This window comes from Pan troglodytes, chromosome 11 (genome assembly GCF_028858775.2).
Source record: "Pan troglodytes isolate AG18354 chromosome 11, NHGRI_mPanTro3-v2.0_pri, whole genome shotgun sequence".
Classification (NCBI taxonomy): Eukaryota; Metazoa; Chordata; class Mammalia; order Primates; family Hominidae; genus Pan; species Pan troglodytes.
The window spans coordinates 78,232,105-78,252,014 of NC_072409.2; the positions used below are offsets into that span (position 1 = coordinate 78,232,105).

Here is a 19,910-nt window from a genome sequence, read left to right on the forward strand (position 1 = left end):
ATTGCACTCCAGCCTGGGCAACAGGAGTGAAACTCCATCTAAAAAAAAAAAAAAAATTCTTGTTGAGTGAAGTCCCGAGCTCCTCCCCTAAACTTGTGAACACATAGGTTGTGTTCACATAAATGAGTGATTTACCTCTTCACAGCTTTCTGCTGACAAAAGTTTCAGGTCTTGTTTAACATTAGGCAATTTTTATTATTTTGGTGCCCTGTAGTTCCTATTTTTCATTGCCATGAAATTGCTTCCAATCTGTGTTCAAGAGCCTCATTTAAGTTTTATTCAAAGTATCCTATGAAAAGAAACAGGCCTCTAAGAAAATACATCTTTTCCTGGCACAAGTACTGGTAACTGGTTTCTAGTTATTAACAACAAGTTATCGGTAACAGGAGATGGGAAGGATGCCTTTTCACGTCTTCTCTCAGGTATTGTTTTCCTTCTGTTTGGAGAGAGCTGAGGTGTGTGACTTCACACTCTCCTTTCTGTTCCTGCTTTTGCTGGGTGGAGGGAAGGAGCCCTAGAGAAGAGCCACAGTGGCAGCACTGAGCTCACACTGGTCAGGAGCACCAGAGGGACAAGGGACTCCTTTAACGAACTCTAATAGCCTAAGGTGAGTGACTAAACCACCTTTGGCCTGGACAGAGAAGCCAGGCAAAGAGGCACCCCAAGGGAGGCTTAAAATCAGTTTCCCTGGGGTCTAAAAACAAAATACAGTGGATGGTTTCAGACTAGAAGAGACGTCCATAAGAGCTGAGGGTTATTGCTAGCATTTATCATCTACTAGATTGAGTACTTGCTGGATTTCTATCCCATAAAATGGGCACTATTAGTATGTCAATTTGCAGAAAAGAAAACCAAAGCACTGAGAGGTTAGGTGGCTTGTCTAAGGTCCACCAGGATGAACTGGGATTAACTGGCTCAACTGGGGTAAGAAAGGTATCCAATATATTTCTTTTGCTTTAATTTTCTTAAAAAGGCAAATCTAATTCAAGGCTTTAATGTTCGGCTTTTTATATATTTAAAACAGGAATAAGGTGCAAGATTCAGGGATGCAATCAATTTCAGATAAAGCACATGTGTGGCCTTGCAATGAAAGAACTTCCTGCCACCTAGTGGCAACCTATGCTTGCTGCAGTGGGGCAGCCAAGAATCCCAGGCCTCCTGGTGCAGGCGCTGCAAACCATAACTTGTGAAGGTCGAAGTCTATCAAATATTACCAGTATTCACTCCTATTTGCAAAGGTTATTGCCAAATAAGTGTGATATGAGAAGTCAAGACTGTTTTTCAGTGACCCCCACCTTTCTCCCTCACCCCTGCCTTCTTGAGTATTCCTTTTGCTTCTACACTCCTTGGGTACGCTCCTTTTATGATAAACACTTTGCTGATAGTGATCTAACTAATCTGTGCCTAGAGAGTCTGTAAGCATCCTGACCAGGGGGAGAGACTTGTCTTACTCATCTGTAAATCCCAAGGCCTGGCACAAAGGAAGTATCCAGTGAATGTCTGTTGAACGAATATAAGTGAATGCTTTTAACCCAAACTCTATGACTCAGGCCAAGATTAAGCAGCAGTTTATTTGAATACTCTATATAGTAAACATTTGAAGAGGGTGGGTGGGAGAGTGGAAGGGGCTTCTCAGGGAAGTGTCCAAGGCAGGACAGGGCAGGAGGCCCTTGGGCCGTTGACCTGTTTACAGGGCCGTGGATGCCCGGAACTTCTGGGTCAAACAGAACACGGCGGCCGTGAGGGCCGTGCACTGACGGGCCAGGAGTTTCGCACTCAGGTCGTGGTAGCCTCTCTCGCAGGTCGATTTAGCAGCCTCTATAAACTGATGGTAGGTGTACACCACATCCCTCAGGTTCCCCGCTGCCTCCCTGTGCCGGGCGGAGCAGCGGCTACAGTCTGTGAACTGAAAGCACAGGCCGGCCAGCTGGACCAGGTGCTGGAAGGTGTCACGCACGGCCCCCTGCATCTCTTCGGGGGACTGGTCCATTCTGATCACATGCTGACAGCTCGACAGGAGCTTCTGGGAGCCCATGCAGAGGCGGCTCCGGCTTTCGGTAAAGTGCCAGGTGCACTTCTCTGGGGGATGTTTTTTTCCAACCCCCCAGGAAGTTTCTAAAATGTCTTGTAGCTCCAGCAAGCTCTCCATGAGTTGGATGAAGCCCTCAGGGGTGCTGGCAGGGGTGGCTTTCAGCTGTCTCAGTGCCCTGGAGCAGTACTCTGGCCAGATGTGGCTTTTCCTCGACAGGGGTGCGGTGCTGCAGCTGTGGGCTCGGGCAGGCCTCCAGGGCAGAACCACCGGGCTTCCCGCAGAGGGCGGTGAGGTGAGGGGGGCCGTGGGGTGTGCTTCCAAGTCCCTGTCTTCTTCCTCTGTCTCAGGCTGCGGGCCACGGAAGCATGTGGCATAGGAGAACCGACAGCTGCACTGGTCCATCCCTATCCTGGGAGCCACCATCTCATTCATGCCTGCAAAACCCAAAGATGTGGCCACCCTGAGACTGGCAGAGACTTCAGGATGGCTTTCTGGGGCAAAGCACAGAAAAGACTTCTCAGCAGAAAGGCAGATGCTAGAGCTGTCACTTTTGCCTTCTGAGAGTAAGCAATGGTTTGAAGTTTCTAAGTGAGGATCCCCTTGTGGACATGGTAGTGGTTCTGGCAGGGAAGGCTCAGGATTAAAACAGACCCACTCAGGGCTGTCCCTAGGGGCTATATCTTCCCCTGTCACATGGTTAGGTGCCTCTGCCTTGATCCCCTCTGGAGGGACGGCTGGTGAAATTGTCTGCTTCCCAAGAAAGAAATCAGGGTCTAAATCCAACTCTACGAATAGTTTTTGTTCTTGAGCCTGGCAGCCTTGCCCTGGGGGTTCTCTGCTCTGTCCTTGAGGGTCTCTAGGGGGATGTGGTGGGATCTGCTCAGTCCCTGTTACAGGAGCATCTAAAGAAAGGGAGGTTACTATTTTACCAGCTGGAGAGCTAATATCAAGAGTCTGTGAAACATTATTTGACACATCACCCGGGGAGTCACCTGAATCCTTCCTGGATTCCTCCTGAAATACGTTGGTGCCATTTTTGTTTGTAACTTCTCTGTCTCTTTCCAGAGATAGTTGTCCTTGTGGCTCTTCCTTTGTAGGGATAGAAGCTATCTTCTCTCCTGGATTTATTCGACATTCATCACTTCTAGGCTCATCTCTAGGAGACAACAAAGGCTCTGTGTATTTGGGGGCAGTTTCTTGTATATGATTTGTACAAAAAGATTCCAATCCCATTTCCAACTGGACATGGGGCTCCAACTGGAGCTCTAGTGTGTCTCCTTGAGAGACATTATTTAGTCCTGGGTTGCTGGCCAGGCAGGCTCTGTCTGGGTTAGGGTCACCACTGGAGAGGGAGAAGGAGCTGTCTCCATGCTCTATGGTTGGTTCTTTGGGGGCAATCCCATCCAGGTCTTGAGATAGAGGTAAGATTTGGGAAGGCCTTGCCTGAGCAGTATCTGGGCCAGATGAACCTGGGTTAGAACAGTGAGGAGTGCTTGCTGAGGAGCTGGCAACAGGGACAACACCAGAATTCTCTTTATTGTTGGGGTCAATCCGGAAGCGAATGGCAGAAATAGAAGACACTCGAGAGTCGATGACTGATTTGGTTTCCATGGTCTCGGGCTCCATCTCCATGACCCTGGAGGCTGGGTTTGTGCTCTTGGTCTCCCTCAGAGGAGCCAGCAGCCCCAAGGCCTTGGTCTCCAGAAGGCCAGGCTCACCCTGCATGTCCTGCAGAGAGGACACAGTTGGGGAGGGTGCACCAAGGGCCAGGTAGGGCTCCCTGTCATAGTAGCACACGTCGTCTACACTCTCCAGGGAGGCTGATGGCACCAGGGGAAATGAGACCTGAGAGGTGTAGTCGGTCTGTAGGAAAGACCTTCTTTTCCTCAGGGTCTTGGCATATTTCTTCACCCCTCCCCTCCTGCTTGGCTGTCTTCCATCTGGCCCACAAGGCAGGCTGTTCTCAGGGCTAGAAGTGCTGGCCTTATTCTGCAAGCTTGTGGCACTGGGTTCTGCAGTAGAAACATCTCTGGGCCCTGGGAGTCAGGAAAGAAAAAATACATTAAAAAGCACACAAAAAAAGATGTTAATAGAGCTTGGGCTCAGGCCTTGGGCTTGCCTGGGTTTAAATTCTGGCTACGCTGTGTAACCTTGAGCAAGTTCAATCCTGATCTCCTCAACTTCCTCATCTGAAAGATGGGGATAATAATTGTGACAGATTTTTTTTTATTTTTTTGAGACGGAGTCTCGTTCTGTCACCCAGGCTGGAGTGCAGTGGCGTGATCTCGGCTCACTGCAACCTCTGCCTCCCAGGTTCAAGCAATTCTCCTGCCTCATCCCCCCGGAGTAGCTGAGATTACAGGCATCTGCCACCATGCCTGGCTAATTTTTGTATTTTTAGTAGAGATGGGGTTTCACCATATTGGTCAGGGTGGTCTCGAACTCCTGACCTCAAATGATCCGCCTACCTAGGCCTGGGATTACAGGCATGAGCCACCGCGCCTGGCCGACTTTTTTTTTTTTTTTTTTTTTTTTGAGACAGGGTCTCACTCTGTCCCCCAGGCTATAGTGCAGTGGTGTGATCATGGCTCACAGCAGCCTTGAACTCCTGAGTTCAAGCAATCCTCCCACCTCAGCCTCCCAAGGTGCTTGGATTATAGGATTGAGCCACTGCACCCAGCTGTGATAGACATTATTAAATTTTTGGATGCCTAAGATCCATTTAATTATCTTTTGGTCACAGCATCTCAACTTCTGTTTAGGGAATGACATCTCCCCAATGGTTAGAGTCTGCTGGAACTGTTCACGAAGATGCTCTGTCCACGCCAGCCAATCAGCTACAAATTCTCCAGAATTCCAAACCCAAAGACATTAAAAAAAAAAAAAGAAAAAGCAGAGCCATTCTTTCCAACCACAATAGCTTGATAATACAGGTAGGGAATCCTGTGACTAGACTCTTAGCCTGGTTGCTGTCTATTTCTGAACCCAGGTCTTCAGGCTTGCCAGCAATTCTATAAACAATCTTACTTCCTAACACTTTTTCTTTGTGCTGATGTTAACCCAAGTCTTTTAGTGCCAATGGTGCCATTCAGTGCTGCCGTGCAGGTTAAATGAATTAATGCATTTTTATAAAGCACCCAGCACAAGGCCTCTGCCTCATTAGGTATTCACTAAAAGGAAGCTGCTCTTGTTATTGCCATTTCATGTCTGAATGTAAAGGGGCCACAACTCTGTCACAGGCATCGAGTTTTGTGCATCCCAGGATGGATCTTTCTGGGAGGAGAGGCACTATTGTAAAGAACCCTTGGGAATCAGCCAGAAGGAATTAGGATCAGAGCCTAGCACTTGAGAATCAGAGAGCTTGTGTAGTCAGACCAGTCATTTCTAACCTGGCTGTATGCTATTAGAAACCTTATCAAGTCCTAGGCTGCTCCCCAGAATCTCTTGAGGAGTCAGAATCTCTGAGGCTAGGGCCTAGGGATCTATAAGGTTTAGGTTTTTTTGTTTTTTGTTTTTTGAGACAGAATCTTGCTCTGTTGGCCAGGCTAGAGTTCAGTGGTGCAATCTCGGCTCACTGCAGCCTCTGCCTCCCAGGTTCCAGTGATTCTCCTACCTCAGCCTCCTGGGTAGCTGGGATTACAGGTGCACGCCACCATGCCTGGCTAATTTTTGTATTTTTAGTAAAGATGGGGTTTTGCCATGTTGGCCAGGCTAGTCTCAAACTCCCAACCTCAGGTGATCTGCCTGCTTCTGCCTCCCAAAGTGCTGGGATTACAAGTGTGAACCACTGCGCCCGGCCAAATCTATAGTTTTTAAACAAGGTCCCTCAGGTGATTCTGATGCCCAGTCACATTTGACTGCCCTAGGCTACTGACAGCCACCGACCAAGGAGTTTCTAAGTCCCAAAGACAAAGAGGCTCCAATAGTCAGTCAGGGGCCAAATCAGAACCCAGGCTGAGGAATCCTAGTTCTGGCTCTTTTCTCAGCACCACACTGGCTCCCTATAAAAAACAAAAACAAAAACAAAACAGTGTCTGGTATGAACCCCATATGTTCCTGACTAGACTCCCATAAAAGAGCCCTGACTGATGGTTTCTGCCACACTTCCATCCTGCCCCCCGGCACAATGGCTGGCCCTGCAGGGTAAGGCTGGGGCATGGAAAGTGGTTGTCTGGGTACTTTGGGGAGCAGTAAGGAGTCTGGCCATGGTTTCTCCTGTCCTTAGAGGTACAGTCAATTGAACTCAGTGTAGATGGTGGAGACTTCATTCATTCATTTAGCAACAATTGCTAGACGCTGTGTGCTGGGGACACAGTGAGAAACACACAGTTCTAACGCTCAAAGGAGTTCTCAGTCTAGTGATGGAAACATCAACACAGAATCATACAAGTAAATATGTAATTTACAGGCTGTGCGAGGTGCCAGACAGGGAGAGCCCCAGGTAATGCAAGAACATGTGACAGAGATGGAGAGACTTTCCCTGGCCTGGGAAGCCTGGGAAATGTTCTCTGACGAAGTGAATTCCAACCGGAATCTGATAGACGGATGGGCACCATCAGCCACGATCGGGGGAGGAGTGTTTCGGTCAGAAAGAGCAGCATGTGCAAAGGCTGGAGGAGGGGGAAAAAACAGGCACTTGTAGAAAGTGGCAAGGAGGTCTGTATGGCAGGAATGCAGGAGGAGGGAGAGAGACAGGCAGAGGCCATGTCACAGAGGGCCTCAAAGGGCCTGACGGGGCTCCCAGAGGAGCTGGCCTTTCTCTCCAGAACAGTGGGAGAGCACAGGAGGTCTGGGAATAGAGGATCAGAGAGCAGCAGGAAAGTGCCGAGACAGGAACAAGGGCTGCAGCTCTCCCAGCTCCTGGCAGGTCACCTTCAACATCCATGTGCACTTTTCCAATATGTTTCCTTCAGAATGCAGTGTATGTGTGTGTGTGTGTGTGTGTGTGTCCTGCCAGGATCTCAGTTCTGCTTGGAAAGACCCTCCACACTCTCGGTGGAGGAATGTATGAGGAACCTGATAGAAACACAGCCACCAGATCCCCTACCTTCTGATGTCAGGGTCCCTTGGACCCCAGAAGGCCTTGCAGGGCCACAGACGGCCTGTCTGTCTGGTTCTTCTTGCTTCAAGGCCTCCTTTAATGCAGCCTCAGGATCAGTGATGACATAGCCACTTCGCTCTGCCGGGCACTCCTGTCAAGCCCTTTTGTTTTTTGTAAATTCTGTCCCTCCCACAAGGCCCAGCCCATTTGCCCCCTCTTCTGGGAAGCCTTCCCTGATTCCAACTGTTGGATGAATCCCTCCCATCTGCTTGCCACAGTTGTCTGAACCTCCCTTGCAGGCCTGCCACGATGCCTAAAATTTGGTCCATGGAATCTGTATCTACCTCCTCAGAAGTGTACAGGGACCCTGTTTCACTCATGTGCCTTCCTCTCAAGCTTGGCCCCAGGCCTTGGCCCCCGGGAGGCACTCAGGAGCTGCCTGCCGTGTCTGCAGACCTGCAAGGGACGGCTCACCTGACGGGGGGCCTGGGGGAGTGAGCTTATCAGCCGCGTCATAGTATTCCTCATCTGAGCTGCCATCCTCAAAGGCCAGTGGTGGGTGCAGGGCCAGAGGTTCCAGCATGGAACTGGGCTGGGCCTCAGTCCAGCCCTGCTGACCCCAGGCTGGCGGGGCTCCCCCTTGCCGGGAAGCTGTACTCTCGGAACTGTCACTCAGGTAGCTGGCCGGGGAGACACTGGAACACAGGCTGTAGTAGTCGGCGTGGCTGCCTTCATACAGCCTGGGGTCCAGCCTGACTGTGCTCAGTTCTGGTGCCCAGCCAAATGTCTCCAAAGCAGCACTCTCGGAAAACTCTGTCTTCTGGCACTGGGGGGTGGCTCTCTGAGCCAGGTCCAGGAGACAGAGGAAGCCACTGGTTTCAATCCCGCTTCTCTCCTCCTGGCTGTCAGAGTCAATGCTCTCTGTGAGGCCTGGCGAGCCAAAGTGGAAGAAGGTGGACCTGCTGGAGGAGCAGGTGTCTAAGTCATCCTCTTCCAGAGCGTCCATGGACTCACTCGAGCCACTGGTCCTGTCGCCGCGGCTCTCAGTGTTGGCTGAGTCGGACGCCTCGGACTCGGCACTGTCTGTCGTGCTGCTGGCCCCGCAGGTGCTGGGGCCCCTCCTAGCCACCTCAGGTGTGGGGCTGTTCCCAGGAGGCTGCTCCTCCTTTATGAGTGATCTGCAGGGTGCCAGTTTCACCAGGCGCCTGTCAGAGAGAGGTTCGAGTACGCAGTCCACCTCAGAGGACTCCTCTGAGTCACTGCAGGCCCTGGATTCATAGCCTGCAACACAGGGTACAGCAACAGTTACACAACAGAATTCTCCTACCTATGTGTCCTTCTAGCCCCCTGACCCCCACCCAACCCTGCCAGACGAGAAAACTGAGGGCCAGAGGGTGGCCGGCCTAAGACCGTCCTATACTGATGAACACGGGATCCGAGGGACTCCAACTTCCATGTTCTCCCCATGCTATCAGACCGCCTGTCCCACATCTCTCTGAGCTAAAGGAGGCTGGATTAACTCCACCCCACCTCCAAGGAGAACTGTCTGTTCATGGAAATGTGGTATTTACTTTGATTCCTCTTTGTGTGGGCAGCACTGCCCAGGTTTGCTAAGCCCCTCCCCAGACCTCAGTTCTATCCTGTCTGGGCGTCAAAGTCAGATGGGGAATCATATTTTAAAAATACAACAGATCCTTGGCCCTACCCCTGATGTACTGAGTCAGATTGCTAGAAGTGGGGCCTGAGAATCTGTATTTTTAGCAATTTTATGACGAGTACGAGGCTGCTAGGCTGGCACCATTCTAAAGCCTGGCCTTCTGGATCCATGGGTGCTATGGGCTTTGTAGGACAGTGAAAACTCATCCAGCGGCAGGTTCTCAGGAAGGATTAATGGTAGGAGGCTGGGGAGCACTGAGCCAGGTTGCAATCTCTTTATTCCTGTAAGCCTCCAGAGTGATCTTTCTCAAACTTCTCTCTGACCTCATCACACCCTGCTTAAACCCTCTGATGGCTGCCCTGCTTACGGGGAAGAGCCTGGCCTCCCCCACAACAGTTACAGACTCTCACAGTATGGCCTTGTTGCCCTTCTCACAGGATGGCCATGGCGCCTCATGCACAGTCTAGTCCTCCCTTGCCTCAAAGGATGGCCCTAAGGCCTCCTCTGCAGGCTCTTCCCCCTCTCCCAGGATGGCCCTGAACCCTCCTCCGCAGTCTAGTACCCACGACAGGATGGTCTTGACACCTCCCCTTCAGTCTAGTGTCTCCCTCACAGAATGGCGCTGAGGTCTCCTCTGTAGTCTAGCTGCCTTTCTCGTGGTGGGGCTCCTATCTCTTTTCACCATCTCCCTTTTCCCCTCTTGCAATATAGTCCAGCCCCTCCTCAGGCACCCAGTCCCCCATGGCAGCCTTCCCTGCCATGTTCCAGCCACCCATAGGGAGAGCTTCTTTCAGGTCATGGCCTTTTCCTCAGGTCATTCCTCCAGGCCCCCTCGGCCTTGAATGATCTGTCTTCCTTTTCCATGCCTGGTTAACTCCAGCATGTTCTTCAAGATCTATTTCCAATACCTCTTCCTCTAGAGAACTTTCTCTGACAGGCAGCAGCAGTCCCCCCCACAACCCCTCCACAACAGCCCTGTTGCCACTCTGTGTTGTCTCCCTGAGCAGACTCTGAGGAGTCACCCCTCGTTCATAAATACATTGTGTAACAACAAAGGTAACAGGCTGGGCGCCGTAGCTCATGCCTGTAATCTCAGCACTTTGGGAGGCTAAGGTGGGCAGATCATTTGAGGTCAGGGGCTCGAGACCAGTCTGACCAACATGGCGAAACCCCATCTCTACTAATGTACAAAAATTAGCCGGGCATGGTGGCAGGTGTCTGTAATCTCAGCTACTCAGGAGGCTGAGGCAGGAGAATCACTTGAACCCAGGAGGTGGAGGCTGCAGTGAGCCAAGATTGCACCACTGCACTCCAGCCTGGGTGACAGAGAGAGACTGCCTCTAAAAAAAATAAAAATAAAAACAAAGGTAACAGATACTCCAAACTCATCACTTTCTAACTGTTTTACTTATTGTATTAGTACCTATTCTCTTGAGCTGATTTCTACTTTATCCATATAGAGGAAACACTCTACAGTGGTGTGCTATTGATCACCTCTTCCCATCTCCACATTCATCATGGTATCATCATATCGTGGTAGCCTGAAATTACCCATCGTGAGAATGTTGACACCATAGAATTGGGCAATTCCTTCAAACTGTTTTTTGTCCCTCTGCAGGGAGTTGTTAAGCATTTATCAGCACAGCCCTAGGGACATGCTGCATCAATGGTGCTGAGGCAAAAGCCTGGCAGAAACTGGGAGCTGGCCTAGGAAACTGTCTTACCTGCCTTGCAGAGAAGTTCTTTTATACTTCAAGAGATTGCAAAAGAGTGCATAGGTAAGGAAGAGAAGCCAGGTCATCTACTTCCTGAACAAATAAGTGACATCTCTTTTTGATGAGAAATAATGATAATCTTTTTTTTTTTTTTTTTTTTTTTTTAAGATGGAGTTTCGCTCTTGTTGCCCAGGCTGGAGTGCAATGGCACGATCTCGGCTCACTGCAACCTCCACTTCCTGGGTTCAAGCGATTCTCTTGCCTCAGCCTCCCAAGTAGCTGGGATTACAAGCATGTGCCACCATGCTCGGCTAATTTTGTATTTTTAGTAGAGATGAGGTTTCACCATGTTGGCCAGGCTGGTCTCAAACTCCTGGCCTCAGGTGATCCACCTGCCTCAGCTTCACAAAGTGCTGGGATTACAGGCGTGAGCCACAATGCCTGGCTGAGAAATAATGATAAAATGCAGTGGATCTGAGAGACAATCTTAGGAAATACAGCAGGGAACTAGAGCTCTTCCACAGCATTCCTTGGTTTCAGGAAAATTTCAGATACAAAGAAAGCTTCTTTGTTTAGTATTTATGAAAGATCAATTGTTTACTAGGAAATAAACAGAGAAATAGCTCTCATCCACTTGAGCTGAAGCCTCGGCTCAATTCAATTCACCACCTCCCTTTAGGCTGCCCTTACCTACAAGGCCAGCGAAAGGGGCCTGTCCTTATTGGGGCAAGACTCAGTGCCTCACCTTCTTCTGCAGATACCCGGTGCGCTTGTTTGTTTCCAGGCCAGAGGAAAATGGAGGTAACTGGGTCAACCAACAGCCTGTAGTACCCAGCAATCAGGCAGGCTAGGTCTTTTGCACTGTTGGATTCCAGCAGCAAAGTCAGAACCTTTGAAAGCAAATAGAAATCTCATGTTTATCAAGGACCAAGGGACAGTCTGAAGACTGACAACAAAGCCATGTGGGACCAACGAGAGATTCCAGGTAAATCCGGCCATGGTCCACAGGTAGGTCTCCTGGTGCCCCATATCCTCACTTGCAAGGCTTTAAATGAGGACATGCATGTACTCGTACAGACACCATCGCGTGTGCGTGTGCGCACATACACACACACACACATTCACGCACTCACACACTCACTCACACACAGTGGGTTCTTCCCACCCAATCTATACAGTGTCTTCTGGCTCCTCATCCTCTACCCCAGCGCCATATCCAAACTGCCCCATCCCACCCTGTTCATTCCTGCAGAGGGACTTGCAAGACTGAACTTAAAAAAGAAAAAGGAGCAAGAACATGTGAAGAATGAGGGAGAGGGTGATAAGAATAAAGCACCAATATTGAGTATGTTGGGATTAAATAAAGGAGGGCAGAATAAAAGTAAGACCTTTGAGAGAGGCTCAGGAGGTACCCTGCACTAGTTACCTTTTTTTTTTTTTTTTTGAGACAGAGTTTTGCTCTTGTCACCAGGCTGGAGTGCAATGGTGCAATCTTTTGCTCACTGCAACCTCTGCCTCCTGGGTTTAAGTGATTCTCCTGCCTCAGCCTCCCAAGTAGCTGGGATTACAAGCGTGAGCCACCACACCGGGCCCACTATTTACCCATTTTAATGCCCACCACTCAAAGCTTTTGAGCAGCAATCTGGTCCCATTCATGTGATAAAATCCTCTGGTGGGCCGGGCGCGGTGGCTCACGCCTGTAATCCCAGCACTTTGGGAGGCCAAGGCGGGTGGATCACGAGGTCAGGAGATCGAGACCATCCTGGCTAACACAGTGAAACCCTATCTCTACGAAAAAATACAAAACATTAGCCGGGCGTGGTGGTGGGCGCCTGTAGTCCCAGCTACTTGGGAGGCTGAGGCAGAAGAATGGTGTGAACCCACGAGGCGGAGCTTGCAGTGAGCCAAGATCGTGTCACTGCCCTCCAGCCTAGGCAACAGAGTGAGACTCTGTCTCAAAAAAAAAAAAAAATCCTCTGGTGTTCTCCATCTACGTTTCTAAATCCAACAGGAAAGCACATGGTCCATCTCAGTTTGTGTAAAAAAACCTTTTAGGACCTCTTCAGGAAAATGTACCATTTACCACTTTCCGTTTGATAGAACAGGATGGACAATTCGTCCTCTTAAGCAGACATTGGACATTAGACTTTATTATTATTTAAAATTCATATAAACTAGCCTGGCCCCTATTTGGCCCCAAATTCCAGCAGTTGAATTCAGAATCTCTCCCCGTTGTGTTACCTTGACGTCCTGAAGATACACTTGGACCACGCTCACTTTCTCAGACTCTTCCGTTAGCTCTACACGGCTGATGTTTGCAAACTCTGCCAATGTGGACATGATGTTGAGTTTGCTATTGATAACCTGGCTAATCCCATACTTGGCTCCAACTAGAAGGGCAATGTAGGATTCTCTATCCTGTAACTGCAGAGGGTGGAAGGGGAATTAGTCTCCATTCGCAAGCGAGTGAAAATACATTTCACATGTAAGCAATAATACCTCTCGCTGCAAACTCCTTGATTCCTACTTTGGATCCTAACCACCACTCCTCCAGACTATTGCCTAACTTGGACCCCATCAACAGCTAAATCAAAGTGTAAATTTATTTCCCCAAAACTCTTTCCAATACAGCCCTAAGCCACAGCCATAAACACATCTGTATTTTCACACCTAGGTACCTATCTTCCTGCTCTTTGAATCCCTTCCCTGCCATCATTTCCCATTTAAATCCTGATCCTTCTTTAAAAGCTTACATCAAAACCTACTGCCTATGGAAAGCATCTGCCTGATCTCAGCCTCCTTAAGCGAGAAATCTCCCTTTCCTCTCTGTTGTTCTGTACCACTTCCTCTTACTTCTCTACTAGCACTGAACACTTATGACTTCTTATTTTAATTATTTGTATTAAGTCTCATTTTCCACATTAAGTTTCTTGACAACAGAGTCTGCATTTATCTCTATTTGTAACCCGCAGTGCCCAGCAAGCACCCTGAACCTGTTCCATGTAGCTGGTTGCTTCTCCCACTACCAGTTCTTTCCTTAGACAAGAAAGGTAAAGGGAGACTGGGGACTGGAACTGGACAGCTGGGAGAGGGTAGAATTAGCCCTTAGAAAAATTGGGAAGTTTTTCTTGTACCTTCAAAACTTTCCTTTCTGTGATCTAGTCTCTTTCCCACCTTTTGGGTCTTCTACTTAAACGAAGAATCCATCTGTGTTTCCCCTTCCCCTAACTATCTGATGCTCTTCCTTTCTTTCAAAACACTGATTCTCTTCTTCCATCTACATTGTTAGGTTAGCAGTCTGATTACATTGGCCCATCACTGTAAATGACTGAGATGCATACCAAATCTTTTGAAAGGATTTTGGTTAATATTTTTTTAAAACCCCACTCTAACTGTAAATTGGTTTTGTGCTGCAGAGTCCTGGGGCTGACAGTGCTGGAGGAAAGCTCTCTGAAACCACACCCCCGAGACACTGACTGCTGAAAGGCACAAGCTCTAGGCCTAGGCTCCAAAAAAGAAGCAGGCAGGAGAATGGGAAGAGAGCAGAGGGCTTTTCTGCTTCTCCTTTCTCTTCTCAGGCCCACCCCTCATTCCTCCCTTCTGAACAATCAGAGACTCAGCTTGGCAGTCAAACACTCTTATTTTTCTCTCATGATTTCCAATTTTCCTCTTCACCTTCATATACCCAAAGCTCCAGAGTGAACTGCTTACCATCCCCTTCTGACCCAGAATGCCTTTTCCTCTCTACTGAAGTCTGGCCAAATTCAGGCTTCCTCTTGCCTCTTGCCTCTTTCCTTAACCCCTTCTCCTCCCTATACTTACCCTGAAGCAAGCAGTGCTACCTTCTGTCTCCAAACTCCACAGCAATAGGCCTGAACCTGTCTCATGGCTTTGCTTCATTTTGTTGGGTAGCTTGTTTCATCCTTCAAGGACGGAAATCACATCTTATTCAGCCCCGCTTCCCCTAGCATCTATCACAGGGGTAGCACCAAGCAAGGGCGTGATAAATATTTTCCAGTGGTGTACTATTTAGTTTACCAAACAAATTCTAGTACATGACAGAGTCCTCAGGAATTTTAGGCTAAAAGACACATTGATTTTCAGAGGATCTCTAAGGTCCCTTATGTGAGTAGGATTTCACAGTTCTCTAATACATACCATTAAAGTAGCATTAAAGATTCTTCCACCATATGTCTTGAGTTCTCCGAGGATCTGTAGATAATTTAAACGTAGCTGGGCAGCAGAAATAAGTTGCTTAATAGAGAAAAAAAAAAACTTGAAGTCAGAGTTATTCATTGGTCTAAAATCCAGGCAGTGTTGAAAATGTTTTTCCTAAGGTTTCACAGACGACAGCTGAGTGGGTCGGCAGAGGCACCTTCATTACCTTCTGTCGGGGTTCCAGCAAATTCTGGTTCCTCTTCATGTGGAAGCTAATGGCTTTCTTGATGTCTTTGCCTTTCATGTTTCGGAGTAAAGTTGGAGATATAAAGTTCTCTATTCCCCAGTCTTTCCTGCCATGAGACATTGGAGACAAGGAGGCCCATTTCTACAGGGTACTTGGCTCTAATGAAGCGCATAATTACATTTGATTCAGTACTTAGTGTTCCCATAATACAGCAATTATGAGCCACTTTCTCCTCCTCTCTTTTTCTGTCTCACACACACATACACACACTCTCCACAAAAATCCCCACAGGCATTCAGGAACTAAACCCCATTGATCATTCTGGGAGCTCATTACTTTTGGTGTGGTGTGACCATCTACAATCAGAGCAGGAGTTCTGAATCTTTTTCACTACAAAATACATGGCAAATAATGACAGCACACAAGAGAGTACAAGACACTCTCATGGGGCAACGCAGAGCTCCTGTGAATCCCCTAGGCTAAGCTTCAGCATGGTGCCAGCCTAGCAGCTTCAAAATCCCCCAGAAAATTGCTAAAACTGCAGATTCTCAGGCCCTGCTGCTAGAGATTGGACTCAGTACATCAGGGGTAGGGCCAAGGATATGCTGTATTTTTAAAAATATGATTCCCCATCTGATTCTGATGCTCAGGCAGGACAGAGCTGAGATCTGGGGAGGGGCTTAGCAAACCTGAGTGATGCTGTCCAGAACAATTCTAAGCTAAGAATCAGAAGGTGCTGGAATCGTAGGACTTGAAACTGCTCTAGTGGAGACATAATGCAATAGGAACTGGTTCATATCCACGGGAAAAATTAACTTCCAAGGCATTCCCACCCCTAGAAAAGCTTAACACTGATGCTGGCAACTGATTTCCCAAGACATCTTCCCAGGAACAGGCAATTTACAAGGGAATCCTGTGACATTCCATTGGAGTTGGCTTCTGTCCCAGAGAGAGCAGCCAGGTTCAGACATCTGGGGGAGCCAGGTCAGATTAGAGAGGGTGCAGAGGGAAATGGATGGAAAGACAACAGACAGATGAGTAGGTGGGTAACTATCAGCTTTCTGTGGCATCTGGCCCTCCTGGCCAGGGGCCAGCAAGTTATAAATGCAATGCAGCTGCCATCCCCTGCCACTCACTCTATATACTTTAAAGAGATCTTCTGTGGCTGGGCACAGGCGTAGATCCGTTCCTGGATGTGCAGAGCCGCGAGTCGGAGTGCAGAGCTACATTTCATTTCTACAGCAAAGCGCTCCTGGAGCACATCGCTGCAGCTCTAGAAGAGATTAAATAGAGCAGATGGGAAACAAAAGCAGACATACTGTGTCCCCTCGTTCTCTCGGGTGAAAGGCAGCAGGACCAGGAGCTCTGCTTTGAGAGCTGGCTCTGACAGTTCTTGGCTGTGTGACCTTGGTTAAGTTACCAAGACTCTCCGAGCATTTGGTGTCTGGTAAATCAGGATAGTAAAATCTACCTTACGTGGTTTCCATGAGACTTAAATTAGATAATGCGTATGAAAGCAGGTATAAGGCACACAGTGTTATACAAATATAAAGTACTGATGGTGTTGTTATTGCTATTATTATTATTTTCTGCCACCATTTCTGTAAGACTTGGGGCAGTCCAATCCACCTAGTCTGAGTTATCTCATCTGTAAAATGGTGATATCTGCCAAATGATTCTTTTTCTTTTTTTTTTTTTTCTTTTCTGGAGACAGAATCCCGCTCTGTCACCCAGGCTGGAGTGCAGTGGCATGATCTTGGCTCACTGCAACCACCACCTCCCAGGTTCAAGTGATTCTCCCGCCACAGCCTCTCAAGCAGCTGGAACTGTAGGTGTGTGCCACCACGGCTGGCTAATTTTTTGTATTTTTGGTAGAGACGGGGTTTCACCATGTTGGCCAAGCTGTTCTCAAATTCCTGACCTCAAGTGGTCCACCTGCCTCGGCCTCCTAAAGTGCTGACATTACAGGTGTGAGCTACCGCACCCGGCTCCAAATGATTATTTTTCATCAGAATAAAAATGACATCATAACTCTCATCTAAGGAGGTAGAATAGGGGGAGCACCAGGCCACGGATCAAGAACCAGGTTTTGGCTCTGCCACTAAGTGAGTGACCCAGGCAAATCACACGACCTTTCCAAGACTCAGTGTCATCATTCTAAAACGAGGTTTTAAAGCACTAAGGCCCCTTTTGGCAATAAAAACTGTAATTCTAAAGATCCTAAAATGGTATTAGAAAATGTATCATCTACATTGAGGACTGAGCCTGAATTTCATTCTGATATCGCACACCTGCTAAAACAGCAACTCAGTGATGGAAAAGGGAATTCTGAGCGATGATCAGGCCCATTCTCCTTCAGATAAAGAGAATCCCTACCAGGGAGTTGTTTAATGGCCTCGAGCTCACGTTCAAAATCACCCAGTGCACCATCTTTGAGAACAACCACTGTTATTTTAGGAAGCACAGACCCAGTCACCTGCAGATAGAGGTATTCAAAGGCCACGGGGTCTTCTTTCAGGAGGTCCAGGGGGTCCTTGGGAACAAAACAGACCCTGAAGAGGCAGCGGTAGTCATGTGACTCCTCCCTTTCTACCACCTGCGATGGGTAAGGGAGATACTATTAATCTCCTAACTGCCTTTGTCCTTGCAGTCATTCCACAAAACCACTCTATAAAACACAGACAGTGAAAGACAGTTCCCAGAGATTTCAATTCTAGTGCTTCCCAAGACAGCCATAGACCTTTACTCCTAATTTGACTTTCTTTTTCCTGGGTACAAAATGTAAAAGGTTCAAAAGGGCAGCATTTCCCACTCACCTATCTTCCAGCTTCCCTTTCCAGAGGAAACTCCTGTTTTCAGTTTCTTGTGTGCCCCTTCCAGAGACAGTTTATGTATATTCATGCTTCAGTATAAGTCTATTCTTTTATCTTCCACAAATAATAATATAGTATACATACCATTCTACAACTTACTTTATTTCACTTAAACTATCTTAGGGATTTAATGTGATTTTCTTTCCCAATGCAAATGGAATAGAAGTAATTAAAAAGTCTGCAAGCAGTAAACCTTCTAATCGGTGAGTGCATTGGGTAAGAATTCATCTGCAAAGAGGAATGTTCAGGGTGGCTTTTATGAGGTTATGTATTACTCATTTCCAACTGTTAAAATCCTCCTCATCTTTGTAACAGACTCACAAAGATTTGTTGAACTAACCTGTGTTTAGCTTTAAAAAGTTGGTACAACATATTATTGAATGGTTGGGAGATTGAGTGATATAGACCGTTTGGCTGTGTTTACCCTATTCTGCCATCAGGAACCATATCGGGGGTAAGTCCCACAAGAAGGGCTTAGACACAGCAACAAATGCTTCCCTAATGGCTCAAAGGCAGCAGGTGCAAGGGAAGATCATCAGAGCTAGAAGCAAAAGATCAGGGTTCTATCAGCTGTGTTACCTTAAGAAAGTCACCTTACCTCTCTAAGCCTTTGTCTCCACATCTGCAAAATGGGGACCTTAAATCTGTGTCCTGCCTACCTCATACTAGCAGATGAAAATCAGGCTGATTCTTGTCCCATAACCCCCAGGCTGAGTGAGCTCTGTGCCTTCTGGGGCAAGAGAAAGTGCATCAAACCTGCAGATGTGCTGAGCCCTGTCCCCAGAGGTTCTGGCTGAGGTGTGCAGCCAGCCCAGCCCATGCCTCCCAGGAACAGGCGGTCAGTCCTCCCTACCTGCTGGATGAGTTCCTCTTCGTGCAGCAGGTGCAGCCGGGAGATGCTGTACTGCTCCTCCAGGGCCAGTGCAAAGTACTCGATACTTCGGATGGACAGCTTCTCCTTCACGGTGAGGATGATGTCCTAGCAGGCACAGAGAGGTGCAGGAGTTACGCAAGGAACAGGGAGGACTTCCCTGGCCTTCCTGCCATTCCTCAGTGCAGCTAGGGAGAGAAAAGCCTGCACTGACATGCCCACTGCTGACTTACGCCAGAGTCTGGTCCCACTCATCAGGCCCCTTACGGCCCTGCAGCCACAGCTCCCCTCTCCTCAAGCTCCATCACCATCCATACAGCCACCCTGTCTTGCTTTACTTGGAAGGCTGAAGCCATCCAGTGGAGGTTTCTGCCTCTCTCTCCTATGTCCCTAGACTTATTCTCTCTCTAGAGTTCCCAGTCTCTATCTTTTTTTTTTTCTGAGAGGGTCTCCCAGGCTGTCACCCAGGCTGGAGTGCAGTGGCGTGATCTTGGCTCACTACAACCCTTGCCTCCTGGGTTCAAGCAATTCTCCTGCTTCAGCCTCTCGAGTAGCTGGGATTATAGGTACATGCCACCATGCCTGGCTAATTTTTGTATTTTTAGTAGAGATGGGGTTTTGGAATGTTGGCCAGGCTGGTCTTGAACTCCTGACCTCAAGTGATCTGCCTGCCTTGGCCTCCAAAAGAGCTGGAATTATAGGCGTTTGCCACCACACACAGCTAGTTTTTTTGTATTTTTAGTACAGACGGGGTTTTGCCACGTTGGCCGGGCTCCCAGTCTGTATCTTTGACTGCTTACTAGACAGAATCCCACCACCCACTCACTATGCAACTGAGTGAAACTTTTTTTTTTTTTTTGAGACAGAATCTCGCTCTGTCGCCCAGGCTGGAGTGCAATGCTGCGATCTCGGCTCACTGCAACCGCCGCCTCCTGGGTTCAAGCAATTCTCATGTCTCAGCCACCCAAGTAGCTGGGATTACAGGTGTGTGCCACCATGCCCAGCTAATTTTTGTATTTTTAGTAGAGATGGAGTTTCACCATGTTGGCCATACTGGTCTCGAACTCCCGACCTCAGGTGATCTGCCAGTCTCAGCCTCCCAAAGTGCTGGGATTACAGGAATGAGCCACCACGTCCAGCCACAACTGAGGGACACTTTTGAACCCCAGTCACTTCCTCTCCAAATAGAGGACAATAATGCGTAATTCTGAGAGTGGCTGACAGGACGGAATGGTTGTGAATGCTGCGCTGAGGCATCCTGGTTGCCACGCCACACTCTTCTTGCTCACTAGAGCAGCCCTCTGTGAGGTCTTTGC

General features: G+C 48.4%; 1 protein-coding gene across 1 annotated transcript in view; it reads right to left on the bottom strand.

The window, feature by feature from the left end:
* Window positions 1-1,552: 1,552 nt before the first annotated feature.
* The window catches only part of FRMPD1 (FERM and PDZ domain containing 1), a 98,512-nt gene continuing 80,154 nt past the window's right edge, over window positions 1,553-19,910 (bottom strand). The window contains exons 8-16 of the mRNA XM_016960895.4: window positions 18,577-18,702; window positions 17,327-17,446; window positions 15,987-16,123; window positions 14,830-14,956; window positions 14,604-14,699; window positions 12,687-12,869; window positions 11,191-11,335; window positions 7,548-8,354; window positions 1,553-4,068 (exon numbers count right to left, since the gene is read on the bottom strand). Of these exons, the coding sequence (XP_016816384.1) occupies window positions 1,688-4,068; window positions 7,548-8,354; window positions 11,191-11,335; window positions 12,687-12,869; window positions 14,604-14,699; window positions 14,830-14,956; window positions 15,987-16,123; window positions 17,327-17,446; window positions 18,577-18,702 (4,122 nt within the window). The 3' untranslated portion in view covers window positions 1,553-1,687. The remainder of the gene's footprint in view (window positions 4,069-7,547; window positions 8,355-11,190; window positions 11,336-12,686; window positions 12,870-14,603; window positions 14,700-14,829; window positions 14,957-15,986; window positions 16,124-17,326; window positions 17,447-18,576; window positions 18,703-19,910) is intronic.